The sequence below is a fragment of the Phymastichus coffea genome, unplaced genomic scaffold (genome assembly GCF_024137745.1).
Source record: "Phymastichus coffea isolate CEN01 unplaced genomic scaffold, Cenicafe_Pcof_1.1 PCOF00035, whole genome shotgun sequence".
NCBI lineage: Eukaryota > Metazoa > Arthropoda > Insecta > Hymenoptera > Eulophidae > Phymastichus > Phymastichus coffea.
The window spans coordinates 3,008,613-3,036,006 of record NW_026706846.1 but is presented as its reverse complement, the minus strand read 5'-3'; the positions used below and the strand labels follow the sequence as shown (position 1 = coordinate 3,036,006).

At 35.8% G+C, this 27,394-nt stretch overlaps 2 protein-coding genes across 3 annotated transcripts in view; one reads left to right on the top strand and one right to left on the bottom strand.

Moving 5' to 3' along the window:
• Nucleotides 1–2,878: 2,878 nt before the first annotated feature.
• Nucleotides 2,879–4,367, bottom strand: LOC131663415 (uncharacterized). The gene is made up of 3 exons (XM_058933815.1): nucleotides 4,298–4,367; nucleotides 3,649–3,771; nucleotides 2,879–3,585 (listed from the first exon to the last, which is right to left on the bottom strand). The coding sequence occupies exons 1-3, from the start codon at nucleotides 4,365–4,367 to the stop codon at nucleotides 2,879–2,881; spliced, it is 900 nt and encodes a 299-aa protein (XP_058789798.1).
• Nucleotides 4,368–23,182: 18,815 nt separating this feature from the next.
• LOC131663404 (MORN repeat-containing protein 4-like) overlaps nucleotides 23,183–27,394 on the top strand; it is a 297,631-nt gene continuing 293,419 nt past the window's right edge. For both annotated transcript variants that reach the window (XM_058933802.1, XM_058933801.1), the window contains exons 1-2: nucleotides 23,183–23,237; nucleotides 23,302–23,485. In XM_058933802.1, coding sequence (XP_058789785.1) covers nucleotides 23,228–23,237; nucleotides 23,302–23,485 — 194 coding nt within the window. In that variant the 5' untranslated portion in view covers nucleotides 23,183–23,227. The remainder of the gene's footprint in view (nucleotides 23,238–23,301; nucleotides 23,486–27,394) is intronic.

The window sequence follows — 27,394 nt, the reverse complement described above, 5'->3', positions numbered from 1 at the left end:
CTAATAGAATTACCTTTTCAATTTTCAATACAAACAAACAAGGGTCGTCATCGTTCGTCACAAAGCCTAGTTCATTCATACTTTTTGCAAAAGTATCATACCAATTTTTGGGACTTGTTTTCAAGCCATACAGCGATCTTCGCAAACGCAAGACTTTATCGACTTTATCATTCCAAGTATGCGACATTCCATCAGGCACTTCCATGTAGATTTCGTCTTTGACGGGACTGTTTAGGAACGCGGTTTTTACGTCCAACTGTCGCATAAAAAGGCCATGTTTATTCGCGTACGCTAAGATCATACGGATTAGCGGCAAACGAGTCACTGGAGCGTAAGTATCTCTCAGTTCGTAGCAGTTTCTATCCTGGAAACCTCTAACCACTAACCTTGCCTTTTTTATTTCTTTACCATTAGCGTCAACTTTCGTCCTTAAAACCCAACGAGAACTCAAGATATTCGGCCTGTTACCCTTGGCGTCAGTACGAGGTCTATCGACTATTTCGTAAACGTCATTTAGTCTTAAAGCGTGTATTTCTATTTCAATTGCTTCTAACCACTCTTTTCTATCTGTACGGCTCAGCGTTTCTCGGTAAGATGCAGGATCATCTTGAATTTTCGTCAGCAGCGCATAAAGTTCGTCATCTCGCACTAAACTAGTATCACTATCCCGATTTTTACTACAAAAGGTATAGAGAACTTCCTCTCTAGCTTTTACTTTAGGCGGTCTTCCCCTTTTTCTCTTAACCGGCTCTTCAGCTTCTCCCTCATTTTCGCAGTTCCCGTCATCGATGGTTGCCTGCTCGTCTACTTCCTCGCATTCAAAGTCGATTTGTAAATCTTCCGCGAGTAACACGTCTTTGTAAACTAACCTCTCTATAAATTTAACATTCCTGGACTCTGTAATTTTTCTAGTCATGGGATCAAATATTTTATAACCGTCTCTTGTGTAGCCTACGAGTACGTTCTTTGAAGCTAACGCGTCAAATTTTGTGTCTGTGTCTTTCGTCGCATATACTATACAACCGAAACGTTTTAGCTGGTTTATATCATATGTGAAATTTGGAGCTAGCAGTTTCAATGGTACGTTCATATTCAATGCTTTATGAGGGCTCAAATTGTACAGGTAAACTGCGACCTCCAAGGCTACGTCCCACATATTTCCGGCCAAACCAGAGTCAAAAAGAAGAGCTCGAATCTTTTTCTGTAGCGTCTGGTTTATACGCTCCGCGACGCCATTGTGAGTTGGCGTATTCGGACAGCCCGTGATCAATTCAGCATTGAATTCTTTCAAAACGTCAATTGTTCTTTTTCCTGTAAATTCCGTCCCTTTATCACTTGACAAATACCCAATTTTTACATCCTTTCCTATCAAGTTTCTCGTCGATACGATGAATTCGCGTAGTTTATCCGGAACGTCATTTTTATGTTTTATCGGATACGATCCCGCAAATCTAGAATAATTATCAGTGAATGTCACTATAAAATTATGTTTTCCCGGAAACGTCGAAGGTTTTATAGGCCCCATTACGTCCGCGTGTATTCGCATAAGTGGCTTGTTTTCTCTGCTTCTTACCTTGTTGAAGGGCAACTTTCTCAATTTTGACATTATACAGACTTCGCATTCTTTTAAACCTTCGTCAAAGTCTGAAGCGTCGAAATCTCTGATTTCCGGATATAAATCCTTAATTTTATTTAGATAGGCAGCTGAGATGTGACCCAAACGTATGTGCCATAACCTGACAGTATTTAATTTCTCTAATTTGCCTACGTTTAGTATACCCTGACCTACTATATTTTCAAGTTCGTCTGTGTCATTCAACAACTTGGTCGCGCCTTTATCCGTTACTTCGTTTCTTTCAGTTTGAGTTTTATTTTTCTTTTGATTTGGTTCTAATCGTTGAACCACTTTACCACTTCTCGTCGCTAGATTCACGAACAAACGTCTTTCAGAGTTTTTGTTTGTATTTTCATTTTTATTCGCACTGTGTATTTCAATTTGCCAGAAAGGTCTTTTGTACAAACCCGTCAGAACTGAATTGCGCGAAATCGGATCGTATATGTTTATACGTTTGTTATCGAGATATATCTTCATTCCCGCATCCGCAAACTTTCTCAAGGACAAAAAATTTTTGGACAGATCTTTCGCGTAAATTACGTTAGTTAATTTTACAACCTTTCCGTCACTTGATTTGACTTCAACACAACCTTTCCCTTCATAAGTAAGATCGGCACTATTATTTTTGTTCGCGCAACTTATGTACCCTTTGTCGTTTGAGTCTAGCGATTTGAAGGATAGTCACGAATTAGCTATATGACCCGTCGCACCTGAGTCGGCGATAAACGTCTCTACCGTAGTCGCGTCTTTTTCGTCCTCGTCGTCAAATTCCGACTCCTCGGAGTCCTGTTCTACTAGATAGCATTTTTTGAATTTTCTTTTTCCCTCACCTGGCGTGTGACGTGCAGAGAAACCACCTCTGTGAGGTCCTCCGCGGCCTCGACCGCCTCGTCCTCTCGAAGAAAGGCCTCTCGAGCCGGGTTGAGTCGGCGAGGGTTTAGACCTTTTCTCTGGTATTCCAAAATCGTCGTGGCGTCCGTCGGCTGCGCGCTTTCTTTGCGGGTTACACTGCGAGGCCAAATGATTTGGCGACCCGCAGTAAAAGCAGAACTTCTTGCCTTCATTCGGACACTGGCTCTTCCAGTGCCCTTCGAGACCGCACGTGTGACACTGGTTCTTTCCAGTTTCTGGCAAGCCTCTATCGTCACGACCTTTTTGCGCGAGAAGCGCCTTCTGACTGCCCGTCATGACATTCTTCGGACCAACCTGCGGTCGAGGAGTCGACGAGAATGCTTCCTGACGCTGAGGACTATGTTGTTCGCTTCAAGAAACCGTCTCGTCATAGAACAGCCTCGTCCTCGCGAAGTCACCACTTCGTGCGCTGGTCCTGTCACGAGGCACCTCGTTCTCGGCGTCCCAGTCCTCCCCGTCGTCGGGCAGCTCTCCATCCTCAACCGAGGACGAGTCGCTGCGCCGGCGGTTGGACGCGCGAACGCTTTGGCGTAGCAGCTCGTCAGCCTGGCGGCGCCAAGACAACGCCTGGGTCGCTCTCGCATCGACTGCGGGGTCTGTGCGTCTGCAGCTCTGCCGGGCAGACGGGGCGTTGCTGTCGATGGCCCGCGCTACCTCCGTCGGCTGGTCAGCGGTGCCCGCTCTCGCGGCCCGCACCGGATTGTTTGAGTCGACGCGAGCTGCAGGGCTACTCCTCGCGTTCATCGACGGGGGTGTTTGGCTCGTCAGCGTCTCGACGCTGACGGTCGTCGCAGGCGTCGGAGCCGTCAGAAGTGCCGTCGGAGGTGGCACGCTGAGCCCCTTGAAGGCTTCAGCGATTGCTCTTGCAATTTTGTCTCCGACTTGCTCGATCTTCTCGCCAAATATCCAGAATTGCTCCTCCGAGTGGGCTCGGTTTGCCTTCGTTTCGGCAATCAGAGTCTTTATTGCCTGCGGCACGGTTATTGTGGCCTTCGCGACAACTTCTCTCTCCCTCAAATGCAGTGTCTTGGGGTCGCTCGTGATCGTCTCGAAGCGACCTTGAAGTCAAGTAATTTGGCTTCTGTCCAACACGTCGTTTCCAATATCTATAATGTGTCTACTTGTGAACACCAAGCAAAAACCCGTCTCGTTGCTCCTTTCGGCCAAGTAAATTCCTTCAGCGACGCGCGTCGTCGCGAGGTCAAGCTTTTTGTAGAGTGTGTTTCTTATGTCGATCAGCCTGCCTGTCAATTTCAGTTCAGCGCATTAAAAAATCGAAACAATTTTACCGTAGCACATAATATCCAAATGTGCGCGCCGTCAGTTTTGCGCGATTTCAGAAAAAGCAATCCGTCTCACATTCCCCACTCTATCTGACTCTCCGTCTCTCTCTCTCTCTCTCACATACCCATTCCCCGTCGATCGCGCGGTAGGAGGAGCGTCACCTCTCCTTCCCGCTTCGTCAATCTCGCTGTCTCTCTCTCGCGCTCTCTCTCTCTCTCTCTCTAGCATGTGCGCGCCGTCAGCCATCTTGGCTTTGTTTTTGGCGCGCAGCAACAGGTTGCATCATGCTGCGCAAGCCATGCCTGCCGGCCGAATTCCGAGAAGGCATAGAACTGAAACGTGCAACATTTTATGCGAGCGAGATTTTTCCTTTTAGCTGCATCACGGTCACGAGTTTAAATCCGTCTCCGTCTCGTTTCGCACTTAGACACTCCCGATACACAAAAAAAATTGCGACCGCGCTCTATTGTAAATTGCAACACTTACTTGTTCTTGGTGTAAGCGTGCTCGCCCCCTCCATCGCTTGTTGCCCGGTGTCTTGGCCGTCACTCGCCATTTTCCTCACGTTGAAACAAAGCAACAACCTTCTCGCGATTCTGTTTCGTCAAAAACTTTAATCACTTCACACACTCGCGCAGCGGAAGCGTGCTGGGCCCATAACCTGTTAGGTTGTTAAATAAAAGGGCTTCAGCCAACACAATATTCGTGAGAAAAGTTTTTATTAGCGCAGAGAAAAGAAAGGCGTCCGAACAGTTCAAGCGAACAAACAGAAGTGGCGTCGCAGCGCCAGCGACGAGCGAGCAGCGCGCGGCGGCGCGGGTTGCGCAGACGCAGAAGTGTATCTCGTGAATACGAGTTGAACTTGCTAGAATTCTAACAGATCGAACTTGGCGTGCTTTTTTCGGTCTTGGCTCATCTGGGCTCTTCCATTGGGACGATTGGACTTTGGTTTCGATATCATAACCATATACCCATGATTCGTCACCAGTTATGACCCTTTTGAGTAAATCTGGGTCGTCGTTGACGTCATTCAACAGTTCTTGAGCGATGCTCATGCGACGGTTCTTTTGGTTAAAATTTAGCAATTTCGGAACAAACTTCGCTGACAAACGTCTCATGCCCAAAACGTTAGAAAAAAGTTCATGGCACGAGCCAAGCGATATACCAACATCCTCAGCAACTTCTCTGATAGTGATTCGACGATTTTGCAGAACAATTTTCTTCACTGCTTGAACGTTTTCATCAGTTGTTGACGTGCTTGGGTGTCCAGAGTGAGGCTCGTCATTGGCATCTTCCCGGCCATCTTGGAAGAGTTTGTACCACTTGTAAATATTTTTTTTACTCAGAACAGTTTCACCGTATGCCACCGTCAACATTTCAAGTGTTTCGGAGCACTTTATTTTATTTTTTACACAAAATTTGATGCAAATCCTTTGATCCATATTTTTCGATAGCAAGAAATCGCCGAGCACGCAAAAAACTTATAACCTTTACGCCTCTCACAACCAAACAAAAAATGCTATACACTTGAAACTTGGTACAGATGTTCGGGAAGAGTGTACCAACATAACAAAATAAAAAAATCGATAATCGAAAGTACGTTGCCCGTGAAATTTGAAAAGTCACCTTACTTTTTGAACACACCTCGTGTATAAAAATTTGTAAACTGTAAATTAGAAGAAAAATTGCTAATAAAAAAACTAACTATTTTAGAAATGTTCTTTATTTAATATGCGTACAAACCATTTTTATGAATTTTTACTATTCAATTTGACAACGTTTTGAAAACGTTCTGCAAATGTTTTGAAACGACAATCATTTTGAAAATTACATTAAAGAGAACAATTTCAAAACGTTTTTAAAACGTCCTGGAAACGTTGAAATATTCAGGTAATCCTTGATTTCTAAAAAGAAAAACCGTTTTCAAAATGTTTTCAAAACGTTTTCAATACGTTCTGCCAATGTAGAAACGTTTCATCAAGTCTAAATTTTTTTTGAACAAAACGTTTTCAAAACATTTTTAAAACGTTTTATAATTCCACCTCATTCCCAAATACTAAAAAATTTGCGGACATATATCACGTTTTCAAGACGTTTTCAAAACGTTTTCATCACCAAAGTCCCAAAACGTTTTAATGTTTTATCAAAAACGTTTTAAAAATGTTTTAGAAATGTTTTTGTATTATTCGGGTACGAAGAAAAAAATCTAGGGAAAATTACTTATATGGCATCTACCAAATTTGTTAGAAATCAAACTAAATTAAAATACAGTTAAACATGAGTTAATACTTTAATTAATTTAAATTTTCATATTCAAGATTAAACATATATATATATATATATATATATATATATGTTTAATATTTTAAGCGGTTACAAAAAGATTATTTTTGTTATTGACTATTATTATTATCATAATGACATAAGAAAAATTTAAACTTTATTTAAAAAACTAGTTTTAAATTTTAATAGGTTTATTTTTAACTCAAATTCTTTATGACATTTTATTAAATTGTCATATCTTATAAAATAATTTTTATATTTTGATTGCAAGCTTACAAAATAAGTTACACTTGTATTGTTACATTTATTTTATAGGCATTCAATATTTATCATCAAGCATTGTATTTTTCACAAAGAAAGTAATAAAAGAAAAATTATTTGAAATATTGATTGTATCGTTTGACAAGATGTTGTATTGTTCAAATATCAATAATTATACCAAAAAAAAATTTTAAATTAACTTTTTTCCTAACTTAGGTTAATCCGTACGTTTTTCATGCAAAATTCATGTGAATTGCATACAAGATTCTTGAGGAATTCGTACGACCAATGTACGGTAAATGTATGGAAATCGTACGGTTGTTTTCGGACAATCACCGTACGGTAGCCGTACGGTAGTCGTATGGAAAACGTACGAAAGCGCCACGGGTACTATACGGAAATTCGTACAGTTTTAATTCGATCTCCGTATGATATTCGTACCTATATTTCTGGCGGGGTCACCTTTCAAATGATTCACAAAACGCTACGTTAATACAGATTCCGTACTCCTACATACAATATAAAAATGAAATGATATCACCATGCAAAAACCAATCATCGTGCAAGCATAACAAATATTGAATAATTAATTCATACTTACTTTTTATTAAAAATTTAACGAATATAACTCGAACACATCTCGCCGCTTGTATTATAAAGATAAGCACTTCCGCTTTTAGTGAACAAACTGGCTTGCCGCTGTTAGTAAACAACGCTAACAGTGACCTGTTGCGACATTGGTGCCGCCATTAGAAGTCTGAAATCTTCCAGCAGTAAATTTTACTTTATAAAGTAGGAAAAATCATGACTACTAGGCAGCGCTTTAAGAAGATATAATTTTTACTATTTTATATAGTAAAAACTTTGGATACAATAGTAAAAGTTATTAAGTAAAGAGTAAAAATTATTATGTTGGTAGTAATGTGACATCCGGGTCACTATCTCAGGTACGTCTGAGGTGGACGTAATCTCAGGCGCTCTATTTGGTTTGCGTGCGTACGCTTAAACCGGGACGAGCGATTGGAGAATTAGAGCTTTTCTACTTCGCGTTTCGCGTAAAAAGAGTGAAAAAATTAAACTGGACTACAAGCCTTCCATCAAACACCAGGGTCCAATGGAATCGGGACTTGGATGTGAAAATCCCAAACCTTGCCGGAATTATCACATAAAAAGTATTTTATTTTAGTTTAACGGCGCGACTGTCTTATTGAAAAAGTATCCCAATTCCTGCTGAAATACTTTTTCGAAGACCTATTTTTCACGAGTTTCGATCAGCTACTCTAACAAGAAGAGGAAAAGGAGAGATAGTGAATAAAATTTTGTTTCAACTTACTTTTCTTTTATTTAGTTAACTGGTACTGGACCTGGCACTTGGTCAATGAGTTGCACTTAAAACCTTGTGTGGAGCGTGGGAGCGTGAGAGAGCGATTTTCGCTTGCGCATGCCCTTTTAAACCCTGGGGGTGGTTGGGAGGAAAATCCCTCTTTCAGTCCCTCGAAATTTGGGAAGAGTGGAAATGCCAGTGAATTGTAATTGGCCAACCGAGATTTTCCCTCCTTTTCTCTTTCGGATTTCGGGCCCTAATTGGTTCGGGGGCGTGGTGAGAATTGGGGGCGCGCGTTCAAGAGTTTGGGCCTTATCTCGCTAGATGACTCTCCAAGTACCATTTTTAGTACAGTTTCTCTTATAATTATTAAGTTATTTATTATATAAAATTATTACAATTAATTCTTAAAAATAACGCAAGTTCCTTATTATTTAATATATTTTACGCGAAAATCTGTTGATCCTACATGTTTACAATTGGTAACTTAATTAATTAACTCACTTCGTTGTTTAAATAAATTCGAACGAAAAAAGGGTATTATTTAATTGTGGACTGGAATAACTGATTTGCTAAAATTCGTTCAAGTAACTGTTTTCGACTATTTACCTCATTTTTCTAATTTGTAATTTTAAAACTTCGAGTTATTTTCAATGATTGCGCGGCAACTATATTTCTAATCAAAAAGTGTGTGGGAGGTTTCAAGAAGCTGCGAAATTTTCCTATCATGCTGTTATTTTCCCGATTCATTTATGTAAAATTAGTTATTAAGGTTTTTTTTTTATAGCAAAAGTTTTGACTTCTAAAAGTGGAAATCTTTTGGGTGAAATCGAGTAACAGGATGCAGGTGGAATTCCGCGGCTCCTTTACTCTTTATCTAAACCTACTCAAAAAACTTTATGATCGTGCGAGGTAAACATCGGAAAGCGCGCGATAAAGGGACGACTATTTTCACGTGTCCTCCAGCTGCTTCAGCTGAAGGCTCTCCTTCGCTAGTTTACCGAGTTAAAATTTAAGCTACACAAAAGTACATGAGGAAAAAAAAATTTATTTCTAATAAACGGCCCGACGTTACACCCCCCCACTTAAACGGTTACTTAAGGAGCGCAGCGAGGCAAAGTAATCGCTAATTAAGATGTGATTGTAGAGCATGGTAACCAAGATTTATTAACATTTACTGTCGAGAAAAGAAACTATTGTTAGTTTGGATTGAGGACACTGGATGTTCTTTTGGTACGTTGGCATCTCTTTCTTGAACCTGAACTGGTATGTAATGGGGTATCTGTATTGGCATAGGAACTCTACTTGGTTCTTCCTGGGATTTTTCATTTTCCTTCTGCGTTGAATGGCCTAAGTGGATAAGGAAAGTTGTGAGACTGTTCCATATGGCTCCAAAAAGTTGGTAGGACCACCCATAAATACTATGCAGAGCCATGCCGTTGATAAAGATTTCTATCACCTTTTTAATTATTTGAATAATAAAAAGGATAGCTATCACTCCTGCACTGAATGTTCCAAACGTCATGAATTTACCCCACATTCGGTTCCAAGTGGTATGAACTAAGCGTTCTAAAGTGTTCTCATTGAGCAATTTATTAATTACTCCTTCTTGATCTTTCATCGCATGACCTTTGATTTCTCGAGCAACATCATTGATGACAGCTGATTGTTCGAGAGGATACATGATTCGATTTAGAAGATCCTGCAGATCTTGTTCAGTATAAATACCACTTGTAGCGAGAGTTGGAATATCTTGATATTTCCAGGTCATTTGGGCAAAAGGCTTCAAAATCTCTGGTGTTCTGGCGTCTACAGGACGTGGCATGAATTTATACCAATTTTCGTTGACATAAAAGTGAGTGGACAGCAGAGCGTTACAATCCACTATTGTTCCTTGAGTCTTGAGAATATGTGTTTTGGGTGTCATAAATTTGGTGATATTGTTATGGACTACTTTTAATTCTTCATAACAGTTGGTCCCCGGCGAAATCTTTACGTCTACCGGGATACATTTGACGACGTGAACTACTTCGCCAGCCGTTACCGCCATATATCCAGGTCCTTTCATTAAATTGTATGCGAATTGATCAGGTGAATACGTGGCTATTGCTAAAGCATTTTTTAAAATTTCGCGTTCTTGTCTACAACGCTGTACAACTACATCTCTATACAAACTATTTATTTGATTTTTGATATAACGCTCGACGAATACAAATTTAGAATTAACGTACGCAAATATGTCTAAATTGCTTAATGATAATTTCTTTGCTACGGCAAAGGTCGAGACTCCTCTAGTGGTTTCAAAAATGAATAATTTTGGATGTTCTGTTTGAACTATTTCATATCCACAGATTTGTCTTTTTCCTTTGGCCATTAAGGCGAAGGTAATATCTTCTGTTATCAAGGAATATATACGGTTCTGGTGCTCGTCTATTATTTTGTTAGCTATGCCTTCATATAATATCCCGTAATGATTGAATTTACATATATCCCGTGGTATCTTTTTCCAGAAAGTATTACCTCCTTCCGGGTCTATACAGGTTTCTTCAGTTAATGTGCATTTGATACCTGAGCGTAGTCTTACTTGATCATTATTTAAGTCAACTGGTGCAGTATAGTCTTGCACGGTTATTTTTACTAAACCTTGAACTACAACATTCTCCCAGGTACCATATGCATCAGAATACACACCACCGTTGCAACTACCATCGATTTTTAAACTACCAGCTAGTGTTAAGGGTCGGATTATGGTTTGGTTAACTTTAATATCGCGTAGTACACGTATCTCATCGAAATATAATGTGCCGGTATTATACAAGTCTGAACAGCGTTTTTGGCTGATCTCGACCATATATTCGTGTATTCCATCTTTGACAGCCGAACTATGGGAGTGCATTCCACAATGATAAATGTGACGTTGTAGTTGTATCTTGCATTGTATCACGTGTACTTCCTCGAATTGGTTTAACTGTAATAACTGTATATGGATCTGAGTGCTATTAATTTTTCCGGGAGGTATATCGCATTCTTCTACGCCAAGCAAAGAAACAGTGGTAATGTTTAATGATCTCGCTCCGCAATCGTATCCTATGATGGCTTGGCCTTGATATGCAATGGTAGATAAGATTAATATGTAAAATCCAAATTTATTCATATCCATTTTCTGAAAAATAAATAATGTTAATTCTTATGTTAACTATTAATTGCTGGAACGGAAAACCAATGATTAATTCGGTATATTTATTTATACTTATTATTACTATCATTTTATTACTATTATTTTACTATTATTATTTTACTGGAAATGATATTGTTCATTTTATCTATGATTTATTTATAAAAAAAAAATTTATTTATTTATTTTTTTTTATTTTTTTTGTGTTTTCTAGTTTTATGCCTCTCCTCCTTTTTATGAATTATTATTATTATTAATATACGATATTCTAAGCCTATTCGCGTGAACTACTTTGGTTCCTTTTTTCATTTGTATTTTGACATTGTTTTTCGGTAAAATTCCTATTATTTTAAAAGGGCCTGAATAATGATCTTCTAATTTACCGGGTTTTGGACCACTTTTCAAAAATACAAAATCTCCAAGCTTAAAATTTTTCGGATTAAGGTGTCTGTCATAATATTTCTTTGATTTTTCTTTTGATGCTATTAAATTGTCGTATGCCAACTTTTGAATTCCTGTTATTCGGGTGACTAACTCTGTAATGTATCCTTTATAAGTGGGCAATAAATCTCCTTCTTGTAATGGATAACTTGAGGGCAGTCTAGCTAATCTGCCAAAAACGACTTCATATGGAGTGTGTTTGGTACTCTCTTGAACACAAGTATTATAATTCAATATGGCTAAGTCTAACCATTCATCCCAATTGTTATCGCTATTGGTATATTGTTTCAGAAATTCTGCTAAAACATGATGGGAGCGTTCAAGCGAACCATTAGATTGTGGATGAAAAGCTGTGGTCTTTAACTTCTTAATCTTGAAACGTTTAGCTATACGGCTCATCAAATTACTCAAGAAATTTCTTCCTTGATCAGTTAAAACGGATTTTGGACAACCAAATATACAAATGAATTTCTTTATGAATGCATCTGCGATCGTTGTGGATGAAGTGTCGACTAGAGGTACGGCTAGGCAAAACTTACTTAGTTGGTCTTGCATGGTTAAAATGTATTCATTGTTCTTCGGGGTTTTTTTCAAGGGTCCTACAATATCCATTGCTATTTTGTCAAAAGTAGCGGCACAGGTATCGGTGATTACCATAGGTTGTTTGGTCTGTAGGCGAGTTAATTTCTTTAACTGACACTCAAGGCATTGTTGTATTCGTCTTTGAATATCTTCCTTCAAATTCTCCCAATAAAAATTCTGTCGTATTCGATAAAATGTTTTAGAAACACCACGATGTCCTCCGACCGGAGATTGATGACATTCGTAAAATACTATATCACGTTTCTCTAAAGGCACATACTCAAGGCTATTCATACATATTAAAATCGTTATTCCTGTATTTCTGAAGACAGTATCCAATAAATTTACTACTTCTCCCCATTCTAGATTTCTTATCTCTTTACTTTTGGCGATACAAATTTCCGTTAGCTTTAGGCTAACCAACATATCTCTTAATACATTCAAAGTTGTAAGCATATTGTCTCTTAAATGACTCAACGACTCCGGGTGTTCTCCGCATATACAGAGTCCAAAGCGATAGTATTTTTTTCCTTTTCTTTCTTTCACAACTTCTCCTACATTAATAATCTGTTTACTTTCTATCTGATTGTTTTCGATCATCATTTTGGCGCCTTCGTCGCATGGTGCGCCATTACTATCAATAAAATAAACTACGCTGTCAGTACGCATATGGATTGAATCCTTGATCTTAACCAGTTTAGTGTGCCCAGTTGAAGATTCATCAAAGTCACTAAGAATCGATTCATCGTCAGATTGGTTAGAAGCATCGGCATGATCTGGTTCTTCTTCACTTGTCGAAGATAATTGTATCTTCTTTGGTCTGCCTCGAGGTTTTTTTGAATGGCTTTCCGGTGGTTGAAATGATTCGATTGGCGCTGGTTCTGTGTTTCCGGGAATTTGGAGTGGATTTTTGCGAGGCCTTCCTCGGGGTCGTTTCTCAGGACTTATCCTTTCGTTAACAGTCGGTGGGGTAGGTATAGCAGATGGTAAATTATCTAATCTTTGTTTTTGTCCTCGTGTCATTATATTTATTTCCGCTATTTCACGGCTTGTTTGTGGGAGTAAGTTTTTACAAGAGTTTTGATTGTCAATTCTAATATTCCGTATACGAAATGGGATAATCATATTTCCAAGGCGCATTGTTCTGGTGTTGAAATTTAGTGCCGCTTTACTCCTAATGAGATAATCAATTCCTAATAATCCTTCGGAATTTATAGGAAAGTCATTAGGTACTATGCAAAATTTATTTATTATGGAAAAGATTTCTATTTGTATGGTACCAAGTGTTTGATAGGTTTTCCCACTAATGTCTCGTAAGATAATTCGGTCGCTTTCATCTATCTTCTCTGTTTCAGTTACATATTGTTTCTTAATTATACTTTGTTCACATATTGTATTAATTGAGAGTTGTATCCGACATTCGAGATTACGAATGTATGAATCCACTAACAACAAATCATCTTTGACAATGTGTAAATCAATATTTCGCATTGCCCTAAATTCTGTTTCATTGTTTTTGCTATATACTGACTTAAGCGGTGTGACTATTCCTGAGTGTGTTAACTGTAATTTATCAAAATCTATTCTACTTCGTATTTCATATAAAAATTTGGAACCAAGGATTCCATGATACGGCAAATCATATTTATCTTCTACTGCATAAAATTCAAAAGTGCGTCCTAATATAGCCAATTCTGTATAGTGTGTTACTACGATATTATCTGAAAAAAGCCCTTGTAGTAATATTTCTTTATTCAGCTTAATTAATAATCCATTGGGTATAGAACTGATTTTGATTATATTTACGCTGGAGATTGTATCGATAAGAAATTCGAATTCTTTATCGATCAGACTATTGGTGATGTTCACTACTAGATTTCCTAATTCAATTTCAGGTAAAAACTCTTGAAGAGTGGGCGCTTTTTCAATAACATTTACATCTGCTGGATTTCTTGAGAGTGCATCTGCTGCGGCATTAGATTTTCCTTTGGTGTAAATTATTTTATACTTAAATTGTGATAACCAAAATCGCCATTTTTGTACTCGCGTGTTTAAATCTGCTGTTTCAAACCAAACTAATGGCTGATGATCGGTAATAATTTGGATAGGCCGGTCATATACATAGGATTTGAAAGCTTTGACACTCTGTATGATCGCTAAGGCTTCCTTTTCATATACTTCATAGTTTAGCTCTGATCCACGCAGAACTCTAGAAAAATATGCAATAGGACGGTCGGATCCGATCGGGCCTTGGGATAATATTCCAGCGATAGCAGTGCCAGAGGCATCGGTACGTATGTTATACCCTTTGGACAAATCAGGGAATTGTAAAAGAGGTGCATTACATAACATCTCTTTCAATTCAATAAACGCCTTTTCGGCTTTCTCATTCCATTCGAACTTTATATCCTTTTGTAATAATTTAGTTAATGGTTTAGCTATCTTGGCAAAGTCTTTGATAAAGCGCCTATAGTACCCAGCTAGTCCTAAGAATTGGCGGACGTTTTTAACGGTTTTTGGTCTTGGGAATTTTTGTACGGCTTCAACCTTCTTGGGATCTACTTCTAGACCATCCTCACTTATAAGGTGCCCTAAGTAGCTGACTTTTCGCATGAGGAATTTACATTTATTAATTTGTAACTTCAGTTTTGCTTCTCTTAACCGTTCGACTAGTAACTTAAACTTCCGATCGTGTTCTTCAATATTGTTAGCATAAATGACTATGTCATCTAGGTAAACAAACAAATCGAGGCCTTGTAGTCCGCGTAATAAAGTATCCATAAGCCGTTGGAAGGTTGCAGGTGCATTCTTTAAACCAAATGGCATGCCGACAAATTCGTAATGACCAAAAGGGGTACTAAACGCTGTTTTATGAGCGTCTTTTGGGTGCATCTTAATTTGATAGAATCCCATTGCGAGATCAAGCACGGAATAAAACTTAGCTCCTCCTACTTGGTCAAATATCTGTGTGATATTTGGAATAGGATAAGAATCTGCTACGGTTTTTTCGTTAAGCCCTCTCATGTCGAGTACCATTCTGCCGTTTGGATCTGTAGCTTTTGGAACTATCCATACAGGTATATTATACGGTGAATTAGATTCTTTAATGATACCAGCTTTCAATAATTTGTCAATATGATAATTAAGCTTATCTTTCATTGCATGTGGGAACTGGTATTGTTTACAATTCACGGGTATGTCATCAACAGTATGTATTTCATGCATTACTAATTCAGTACCCGGTAGTTTGTCTCCAGGCAAGTAAAAAACATCGGCGACTTTATTAACCAAGTCTATTACATATTCTTTTTCTGTGTTATCTAAATGACTCAATTCTAGATGATCTTCTATTTTTTTCTCAACATCGTTTGTTTCTTCTTCGATGTATAACTCAGCTATGTTAAAATCGACATCGTCAAATTCTTCAATGTTAAGGTCTTGAAAGATTTCACTCTGAGATATATTAAACACATGGCGTACTGCGAAACTAGGTACTTCCATAGGGATTAATTCCTGTAATAGTTTATCGAATTCTGCCTGTGTAAGTTTCTTGTCCAATGTTTCTATGATTAATGGCGCTAGGAAATTTTTAACTTCAAAAGTATTATCTTTGAAGTTTATTCTTGCTTTACTGTCTTCAAAAAATACGGCACCTAATATTCCAGCATGAATCATTTCAAAATTATCCTCGACTACATGGAAAATTGTATCCGTATCGAAAAGCTTAATTTCGGTTATTCCCAGAGTTAGTTGCATATTTCTACCTATTCCTTTTAGGTTAATGATGAGTGAATCGTCAATACTATTACCAGGTGGTAATAATCCTTTTTTAATCAAATTACATTCTGATCCTGTGTCTATTAAGAAATATTCCTTCGAGCCAGTGGGTGGATTCTTTACCTCGATTCTTGGAATAACTCGGTCTATTTTTGATTCATCTTTAACATTATACATGCAGCAAATACCAGTATAAACTAAATCTTTGATTTCTTTGAAATTTATTGTTCTATCTGGTAGGATAAACTGTCTGGTTTCGAAATCAAGAATTATTTTGTTGGATGACAGATAACTTGCTCCTATCACTATATCACAGGGAATTGGGAAATCATTCTCAACTATTAAAAATTCAGTTTCCCTTCCATACACATAGAGAGTAATTACTCCCATGGTTTGGAAACTTTCTAGACCAATACCTTTCAATGTGTGTCGCTTAGTCATGTCTACGTATTCTAAATATTGTTGTAATACTTCAATCTTCATAATATTAACTTCTGATCCGCTGTCTAACATTGTATCATATATAGTTCCAAAAAAACTGACACTTATTATGGGTACTTTGGCGGCAAATCGAGGTTGATTTTTTATGGGAATAGTCGAACATCCTCTGATTCTTCGCTGTTGTCTATCCGAGTCATATTCGTCCTCTGTGTCGGAATTACAGAGGACGGCTTGTCGTTTCCCTGGTTCTGACCATCGACCCATTTCTTCCTATAGCAATCAGCCATTATGTGCCCGCGTTTTTTACAAAAAAGGCATTCTATTTTGGATTTATCAAATCTATTAAAAGAAGGTTGACTAGCTAGAAATTGATTATTGTTAAAATTGGGAGTTTTTGTTTTACAGTCTTTTGCAGTATGTCCTCTGTTATTGCAAAGTTGACATACGATTTCGCTATTTACTTGTGTCCTTTCTATATCTCGACAACTTTGAGCACTGTGCCCCAAATTATTGCATAATTGGCATTTTATTTCATGTATAGCCTGTGTCCTAATTCTATTCCTACACTCTTTAGCAGCGTGTCCCATCTTTTTGCAAATTTGGCATTGTAATCTCGATTTACATTCGCGTGCATTATGTCCTTTTTTTCCGCATATTTGACAAGTTAGGTTATCTAACCTAATTTTAGCAAAGCAATTATTTGTATCGTGACCTGTTTTATTACAGAAATTACATAATTTTTGTTTGTTCACGAGCGTGTTGCAGTTTAAAGCTTCATGTCCGTGTTCTTCACAAATTTGGCATATTCTTACATTTTTCTTTGGTTGTAGATAATTTGAAGTGTAGTTAATTTTTCCTCTTAGATTTCTTTGTAATTCTAATTCTTTTTCTACTTTGATGGCTTCCTTTAAGGCATTAGTGGCAGTAATCCCTGGTGGGAGATTTATTTTTATTTCTGGCTTTAATCCTCGTTTAAAACATATAAATGCATTTTCTTCTAAAGCATTTTTCTCATCGATGTTTATAGAATCGGTATTGTCTTGTCTCTTTTTTGCATCTATTATCCTAGTGGTTAATAGGCGAATTCTATTAGCGTACGTTAAGACTTTTTCATTATCTTTCTGATATTCATTTCCTAATTCTCCTAATAATTGATTCATGGTTTGAGGTGGCGCGAAGATATCAGCTAAATGAGATATAAGTTCGTTAATGGTTTTAAAATTGATGCCAACCATTGTTGATCTGGCCTCGCCTTCTAGTTTACCTTTTATTAATTTTACTAGATCTTCTTCGCATTTTGAGGGCAGCATATTTAAAGCTTCCCTACAACCTTCTGTAAATGGTACCCATTGGTTAGGATTTCCATTGAAGTTGGGTACAACGTTTAAGGCATCTTTCAATTGGATGGTTTGCTTCATGGTCCTTTGAATTTCTTGATCCATTTTATCCGAGTTTGATTTTATGCCGTGATTTTCGCGTATGGACTTATTTAAAACCTCGTCGCTGATTTCTATAGTGACGTTGTCTAAATCTTCACTAAATCCTGATTGACTATTTGGAGCTGACCTCCCTATTAGCCCTTCCAATTCGTTATTTATTTTTAGACTATCTAATTCTTCGTTAAATTTTTTTAACTTATCTAGGTCAGGGTATAAGTTATCGCCTATGTTAGATTTTGGGTTTATGGTTCCTTTCTCGTCAGATTTCTCCTGTTGAAATTCGTCGGAATGCCTAAGCCGCCCAGAACCAATACCTACCGTCCAAGATGTAGACGGATTTCGGGCTTGGCTACGCGTCAATCGTTTATCACCCGGTTCTTTATTATTCATTAAGAGAGGAAAAAATATTTTATAATTTTATAGGGGAATAGAGAGAGAAAGAAAAAATAACACCAATTTATTATTTTAACTAAAATATATTTTTTAAAAAAGACAAAATAAGTTATAAATTGTTTAAAATTGCTTTTATTTCTTTTTCTTTTAATTTTATTTTCTTTTCTAGCTCTTCTATTTCCTTCGCTCTATCTTCTTCCCTTTTTCTGTTTTCTTCTGTTTTCTTCCTTTCTTCTTTGTGTTGATTTATTTTTTTCAATATTTTTTTATCTGGAGCAAATAGTTTTTTATATAACCTGTTTGGGTCCCTTTTTCCACAATTTTGTTTATTAATTTGTTCCGGCTCTTGCAGACTCGGTGGGGTTATTACTTTCTTAGGGATAGGCCCTAATTTTTCGAACGTCTGCACGCAAAGCCTGCAGTAATACGGGTCGTTCCCGTGTTTGCAGCTGAATGGTTTGTTGTCGGCTAACAAGGTCTTTATCCGCAGGTCTAAGTCTCTTCTTTCCCTATTTATTTGAAACTGTTTTTTTCTTTCGGCCTCATAAATGTGTTTTGGTAGAGCGTCGGGATGTTTTTGGATCTCCCTCGCTAACCTTCTGCGTTGACACTTAGTCAATTTCTTTCTAATGGGCCAGTTTTCTGCGTTCACTAAAATTGAACAGGCAAAAGAAAGGAAAAAAAAAAAAAAAATTATTAATTATCACGCTTAGTCAAAATACAAACGAAAAACTAACACTATCTTAAGTTTCCTTATTTTTTTTTTTCAGGTTTAACTAATAAGATTACTATGTTAAAAATATTTTAAATTAATTAATTAATAATATTATTTTATAATTTTAAATTTTCTAATTTTAAGGTTAACTTCGCGATTTTTGCGGTTAAAACTTTATTCGAAATTGCGGTTTTGGAGATTAATTTATCTTTAACTCCTGATCGCTTCCTAAGTTTTTTTATTTCCTTTTTTAAGGCTGTGTTAGATTCAATAAGGTTGACGCAGAGATGTCCTAAACTAGCTATCTGGTAAATTCTATTCTTATTTTCTAGCTCTAATTCCGTAACACGTGCACTTAAACTACGACCGTTCTGATTTATTTTCGCGATATCGTTACTATGACTATTTACCCGACTTATTACCGCGTCCTGACTTTCTCTAATTGTTGAAATATCTTCTACAACTTGGTCTACCGTTTCTATTAAATCGTACGAAACACCGCTAAATTCTACAAAGGGAGGCATAACAGGAGGCAGAAGAGAAAAAAAAAGGTTAGATTTCACTAAAAATTTTTTTATTTTATTTATTACGTGATTATTTTCTCTAATTTTTCGCTTTTGATTTATTTTATTAATTAAATCTTTGCAACTTCTCAATTTTTGCTACCTCGTTATTTTATATATTTTTTCAAATTCGTTACTTTATTTCGAAATTTTTTTTTTTTTTATATTTTTCAAATTCGTTATTTTATTTCAAATTTGTTATATATATTTTTTTTCAAATTCGTTATTTTATTTCAAATTTGTTATATTTTTCAAATTCATTACTTTATTTCGAATTTTTTTTATATTTTTATCAAATTCGTTATTTTATTTCAAAAAATTTTTAAAAGTTTTCAAATTCGTTATTTTATTTCAAATTTTTTATATTTTTATCAAATTCGTTATTTTATTTCAAAAATTTTTCAAATTTTTCAAATTCGTTATTTTATTTCAAATTTTTTATATTTTTATCAAATTCGTTATTTTATTTCAAAAATTTTTTTTTTTTAAATTTTTCAAATTCGTTAATTTGTATTAAATCCGTTACTTTTTCAAATCCGTAATTTTCTATACAAGAAAAAGAAGACAGGAAAGTATGAGGTTGTTAGTACCCTATAAAGCTCTTTTTCTCCAACTTATCCCTCCGGGGCCTCCAAAAATTTTATGTGACATCCGGGTCACTATCTCAGGTACGTCTGAGGTGGACGTAATCTCAGGCGCTCTATTTGGTTTGCGTGCGTACGCTTAAACCGGGACGAGCGATTGGAGAATTAGAGCTTTTCTACTTCGCGTTTCGCGTAAAAAGAGTGAAAAAATTAAACTGGACTACAAGCCTTCCATCAAACACCAGGGTCCAATGGAATCGGGACTTGGATGTGAAAATCCCAAACCTTGCCGGAATTATCACATAAAAAGTATTTTATTTTAGTTTAACGGCGCGACTGTCTTATTGAAAAAGTATCCCAATTCCTGCTGAAATACTTTTTCGAAGACCTATTTTTCACGAGTTTCGATCAGCTACTCTAACAAGAAGAGGAAAAGGAGAGATAGTGAATAAAATTTTGTTTCAACTTACTTTTCTTTTATTTAGTTAACTGGTACTGGACCTGGCACTTGGTCAATGAGTTGCACTTAAAACCTTGTGTGGAGCGTGGGAGCGTGAGAGAGCGATTTTCGCTTGCGCATGCCCTTTTAAACCCTGGGGGTGGTTGGGAGGAAAATCCCTCTTTCAGTCCCTCGAAATTTGGGAAGAGTGGAAATGCCAGTGAATTGTAATTGGTCAACCGAGATTTTCCCTCCTTTTCTCTTTCGGATTTCGGGCCCTAATTGGTTCGGGGGCGTGGTGAGAATTGGGGGCGCGCGTTCAAGAGTTTGGGCCTTATCTCGCTAGATGACTCTCCAAGTACCATTTTTAGTACAGTTTCTCTTATAATTATTAAGTTATTTATTATATAAAATTATTACAATTAATTCTTAAAAATAACGCAAGTTCCTTATTATTTAATATATTTTACGCGAAAATCTGTTGATCCTACATGTTTACAATTGGTAACTTAATTAATTAACTCACTTCGTTGTTTAAATAAATTCGAACGAAAAAAGGGTATTATTTAATTGTGGACTGGAATAACTGATTTGCTAAAATTCGTTCAAGTAACTGTTTTCGACTATTTACCTCATTTTTCTAATTTGTAATTTTAAAACTTCGAGTTATTTTCAATGATTGCGCGGCAACTATATTTCTAATCAAAAAGTGTGTGGGAGGTTTCAAGAAGCTGCGAAATTTTCCTATCATGCTGTTATTTTCCCGATTCATTTATGTAAAATTAGTTATTAAGGTTTTTTTTTTATAGCAAAAGTTTTGACTTCTAAAAGTGGAAATCTTTTGGGTGAAATCGAGTAACAGGATGCAGGTGGAATTCCGCGGCTCCTTTACTCTTTATCTAAACCTACTCAAAAAACTTTATGATCGTGCGAGGTAAACATCGGAAAGCGCGCGATAAAGGGACGACTATTTTCACGTGTCCTCCAGCTGCTTCAGCTGAAGGCTCTCCTTCGCTAGTTTACCGAGTTAAAATTTAAGCTACACAAAAGTACATGAGGAAAAAAAAATTTATTTCTAATAAACGGCCCGACGTTACAGTAATAAGAACTATATACAATAACACATTTTCTTGAATTAATTTTTACTATATAATATAATAATTTTTATTAATGTATTTATATTTTTTCCATAATATTTTGATAAAATTTATTAAATATGTAGCGATATTTGTTATGTATGTCAGATGTCCACGCGTTTTCCTTAACTAAATAGTAATTTTATCTATACATATTGTAAATTATATTACAACTTTTTCTCAGTATTGTAATTTGTGCTCGACTCATAGAACACATCGCGCTATGAGAAACTTGGGCTGAATTACATCCTTTTATAAGAAAGCTCTGCTTATGGGACACTTCGCACCATAAGAAACTAGGGTAAAGTCTATCTTTCCTTTAAATCTCACTCATATAATCATATATATTATTTATTATTTATTTAAAAGTTAATATTTAGAAGCATTTTGAAAATCGAAACAAATTCTTACTCATTAACGCGACAGACCACGAGAGTACAAACAATAATATAAAAAAAAGTGATACGAACATCACACAGTTTTCAATATCAAATTTATTGCATAACTTAAATAAGTGTTTAATTAACGAAATAGAAAATCTAGATATGAGGATAGTTTATGAATTTTATTTAGAGTCTATGGGTTTATATGTTTAGGATTATGAACTTGAGATTAGATTTGGCCTTAAAGATTTGGAGTTTATACATGTACTTGCAAGTACAAGATTACCAAAAAATTTGTGGACTTATCCGACGTTTCTAAAACGTTTCCAAAACGTTAATTTCACGAAAATTTTATAATGTTTTTTAGTTTGGCAGAAAAGATTATGAAAACATTTCTTGCTATCCGAAATTTTAAGAAAATATCTAAGATAATAGAGAGTCAGGTTAAAGAGCAAGAGCAAGCCACGCTCGAGTAACTTATTTTTTTATTTATTTTCTTTGAAACTTTTTCTGAAGATTTTAATTATTTAAAAATATATTAAAAATTATATTTTTTAGAAATAGATTTTTATAAATAGTCTAATAAGTATTCATTTAGATTTTACGGGAAATCCTGTTGGATTTATAAAAAATCTACCTAGATATCACCTGAAAATCCATTTTATTTAAATTTCATCTAAAAATCGAATTGAACTTTATACGTAATCTATACAAATCCACATGAATATCCAATCGAAAATCATGTGACAACCCTGCTAAAACAAGGATATTCGACCGCATTGAAAATCCAATCCGCTTTGAGTCTATTTCTGAATTCTACGAATGAAAATTTAAATTCATTAAAATAGAATGAATCTCAATCTATTTTAATGTTTTATTATCCCGAAATTAATTTTAAATATTACAATAATTTATTTCAGTATAGAAAAATATTAAAAGGAATTCAGATAGATTTCACTTTAATGAATTTAAACTATCATTTGTAGGAGTCAGAAATAGACTCAAAACGGATTGGATTTTCAATTCGGTTGAATATCCTTCTTTTATCAGAGTATTTAGTCTTGACTTTTAGCTAGCTTTTTACATGCAAGAGAAATATATTTAAAATAGAAATAGCGATATTATTTGAAAGTGCAATGAAATGAGTTAGGACAACAACAGAATTTATTTTCTATACAGAAACAAGTCTAGGACAAATACACTCTACGAACGATACATAACGAACACTTATATATGTCACGTATTTTCATTGAATGCTTGTTAAATATAAATGCTTTAACATGAACTAAAACTTACTAAAACGATCTAACTTATATAAATTAATGAAGGTTTTTAATAAATACGATTACAAGTATACTGTCGTCAAATAATTCTTCGTGTACTTTGAAGTATTACGGTCGTTTTTTTCGCGTATTGATTAGATATAATTCAATTTGTAGACTACAGTCTATTAAAACGAATCAGTACGATTAAGAGCATCATGGAAGACGGTAAGTTCAGTGGTTTTCAGAAATGATTTTTCTTAAATCTAATGAGATTATTTATAATTTTAAGGTGTTATGAAACTGGGTACATATAAATATGAAGATGGTACGCGTTATATTGGAGAATGGAATAATAAAGGGTTAAAGAATGGAGCTGGGTCCTTGATTCTACCCGAAGGTACTCGATATGATGGATCATTTCAAAATGGTTTATGTTCTGGTCTTGGCATTTTTTTGTTTCCTGATGGAGCAAAGTAAGTATTAATTATAAATAGTATTAATTATAAGTAATATTAAATATAATATAAGTTGTAGTAAAATAAAGGATATGTATTGAGGGATAATCTACAATCATCTAACCTGATATATTTCACATATTTTTCTATTACTTTTAATATGTAAACTTATATTTGTACTAAAAAAATTAAACAGTAAAAACATGCGGAGTACATTTTTAAAGAGCGCAATGAACTATGGCCATTTTTACAATACCATTATTTTGTCCAATGCACGAATAATAAACACAAGATTACAAGAGTTTGGGTTCATTTGCAGGAGTAGAATTACTATAATTATTGTAGACTTTTAACTGCGAACATAATTAACAAGAAATTTTGTTCTCAACGAAATTTTATTTATTATAATTATTTATTTATTTATATTTATTTTGAAGTTAAAAATTTATTCAAACATGAAAATATAAATTTTAAAATATATCGTTTCGAAACAAAGGCTCTGAAAAAGTTTCTATTTGTAAAAGTTTTGTTTTCACTCGTACTCGTATAGGATGAAAGAATTTTAGAAAAAAAAATTATTTACATCATTAAAATTTTTAACTTTCATATATCAAATATCATTAGGTTTGAAGTATTCGTAGTCGCATACAAAAAAATGCGTAAATATAAAAGAAAATATCGATCTAACCGAGGTTTCAACTTCATACTAGCAAACTTGTACTTCTTAACTTTTGGCGTCAATGATTTTTTCGATACATATGAATTTTATTATATAGTAAACGTAATCTAAAAATTGTTATATTATTTGCTCGACGTTATGCGATGAACTATACTTTTTGTTTTTTTTTAAGCAATTCATATTTCTCATGAGATATATATATATATATATATATATATATATATATATGCTGCCAGGATTGTGCAGTAGTATTAATATACAATATTTACATCGGTATCTGACATTAACTCAAGATAAATTCTCGGTATATTTACTCTTTCAATGAACAATCTTTGAGGAACTCATATACAAATGAGCATGCTGTGATACTGGGCTTAGCAATGAGCATTTCTATACAAAGCGGTAATGTAAGTTTCAATCTACGTTAAGTTTTGAGTAATTTCTTCCTTTGTACAGCATAAAGCTCGCATTGCCATATAACAAAACTATACTTTCACTGGTAATTTCACCGGTAATGGAGTAATTTAATTTTAACAAAAATATAAATGAGAAAACAAAGAAAAATATATATACAGGGTAATTCAAAAAGATAATAGTTCCTGAAAATGGATTTTCCGAGTCGATTGCCGTTTTCGAAAAATTTTTATCTTCAATATATTCTGAAAAAATTAATGATTTCAATCAATCAGAGCGTCGCTTTGGTTAAGCACAGATTTTCTCCTCGTTTGCTGCTATCCCCTCCACTCGGCCCTGACAATATACAGAAAAGATAATAATAAACAATAAAATGTTAATGTACTTTTAATGAATTTTAATTTTTTTTAAGTGGGAATTACAAACTATCAAGAGATTAATAAAAGTTAGATTTAGATAAAATAATAATTTTCTAATAATTTTATTTAGTTTTATTTAATTAAAAAAAAAATTGTTATTTTAATAAAAAGTTTAAAAATTAAACGTTAAAATAATTCAAAAATTTAAATTTAAATTTAAATATAAAACCATTTTAGTTTATGCTAAAAATAAGCAAAATGTAAACTATCATTTATATTATGCAATTATTTTCATTTATTTATTATCATTTATTCATTTATTTTTATCTATTTATTTATATATTTTTTTCCTTTCATATTTATTTTTATGTTATTTCTAATTGTAAACAGAGAAACTGTAATTAATAGTATTATTTTCCTTCATCGGACTCATGGCGATTTCACATCCGTGGTCGGAATCGGAAATCGCCATGGCAAATCACTGTTATATATTTTTCACTTATAAATCTATGGTAAATTTATCATGTTTATAAAATTGTATTTTATTAGAAATTAAAATAACTTATTATTACATATGTGTATCATGAAACATATAAATAAGAGTTTTATAAAAAGCCCAGTTCAGTTTGAAGTTTCAATTGTATCACATTGTAACGAGATAGTTAATTGACACCAATTATTTTTAGGGTGAGGAAGAGAGGAAATCTCGCTCTAAGTAATTGAGAGAGGATTAGAGAAGAGAAAAGGAAAATAAAAGGGTTAGACTCGTTAACTCCAGAAATCTTAATCCTATATTCTACGCATTTAACGTAACCTACTGTACAAATTAAAGACCGACAATCGATAACACAATCTACTGTGGCGTGATATCGCCACGACAACGACGTGAATACCGGCAATGAAGAACCGTTATAATAGTTGACGGGTGGATACCTTACTATTGCGGCATCAGTATACGGGCAAGAACGACCATCACGTTTGAGAGATAGAAAGACAGAGAGAAAACTCTAGAAGGGTACTTGACCTTAGTTCTGCAGCAGGACTCCTCGGTGAGCGGGAAGCGGCAGGCCACCTTTGCTTAAAGGCGGATCGTCGCCTTCTCGGTGAACAGCTTCCTCTGGGACTTCTTCTTGTCTCTCGTTGCCTCTTTTCTTGTTCTTGCTAACCAACTTCTTGCTATCCTTGTACTCTATACTTAACTCACTCTTCTCGCTCCTTATACTCAACTGCTGCTTCTGACAACCTCCACTGATTTACACTGGAACCTGACTAACTCTCTCTCTCTCTCTCTCTCTCTCTCTCTCTCTCTCTCTCAATCGCTCACTCTCTCTTTTTCAAAAAAACGCCTATCGCACCCCTACTTGAACTAATTTTACGGCGGCATGCGACGCCGTTAATCAGTTGCGCGCATGCCGTGAACCATTGCCCAATACCGGCACTTGATCCCTTTTCTCTCTCTCTTTCTCTTTCTTTGCTCTCTCCTTTCTTGCTCATTGTTGCCTTCGCTGGACCCTCTCGTGGCTCGTCTATAACTATTGACCGCTGAAAGAAAACAAACCACATTAGGCACATTCTTGAAATGTGACCAACGTCGGTTGCTAGGTCAGCTGAAAGTAGATGAAGAGAAAGGAGTGGCGTACGATAAAACGTGTAGTCGCCTGCTCCCATCACACCCCCTTATAAAGCTAAAATTTGCACCTGCGAACAGCCTGACTCTCTCTCTCAACTCCTCTCCTTCGATTAGTGATCAACAACTCGACGCCGACGCTATCATCCTTATCTAAATTTCTTAAAGATAACTGAATTACTACTTATGTCTCATTTGGGAACAACCAAAACGTAATTAAAAGCAAATCAACGAAATAACAACCGAACTAAACAGAACCAATTAAAATTCTCAGAACCTAAATGTGAAGTACCGTTACCATACACAGATTGGTTAAAAAGAAACCTCACCTTTCCTTTTCTTGCTCTGCAGATTCCAAATACCGGAGCCTGAGACCCCTGAGCTTGGCTACCGAGGGAAAAAGAGCTACTATCACGGAGAGGTTGTGTCCCCTGGTTTCCATGGCTACCGATTGTCTGGCCTTGGCCACTTCGTCCACTATTGTTTTCGCGGGGCCGGAGCGATCACCTCCTGAACCGCAATCTCCTCTCCCGAACCTTGACTGGCTTGTCTGACCAATGCGCACAAACACTTCTCGCGCTTCCGTTTACCGGCGCGGTAGTGAGACTTCTTCCTCTTTGGCTCGTGGATCGTAGATCCGAGGATGCTATCTGCTCTTGACTGTGCAACACCCTTGTCTTCGGGCTTCCAACTACTGGGGCGCCCGAACAATCTAAGCCATCTCAGGAACCTCCGGAACCTCTCGTGCTTCGTCATTTGCTGCCCTGTGGTCCGCCTGATCTGTGACGTAGGCATCACGGCAACGCGAGCAGATATAGACAAACTCGTTCAGCCTTCCGCAATTGCGA

Excerpts from the sequence above, each read along its gene's own strand:
- LOC131663415 (XM_058933815.1), bottom strand. The coding sequence starts at position 4,367 with ATGGCGAGTGACGGCCAAGACACCGGGCAACAAGCGATGGAGGGGGCG. Across the intron at positions 3,772-4,297 it reads CACGCTTACACCAAGAACAA|GCAGGCTGATCGACATAAGA; the intron begins GTAAGTGTTGCA and ends TGAAATTGACAG. Across the intron at positions 3,586-3,648 it reads TTTTTGCTTGGTGTTCACAA|GTCGCTTCGAGACGATCACG; the intron begins GTAGACACATTA and ends CTTGACTTCAAG.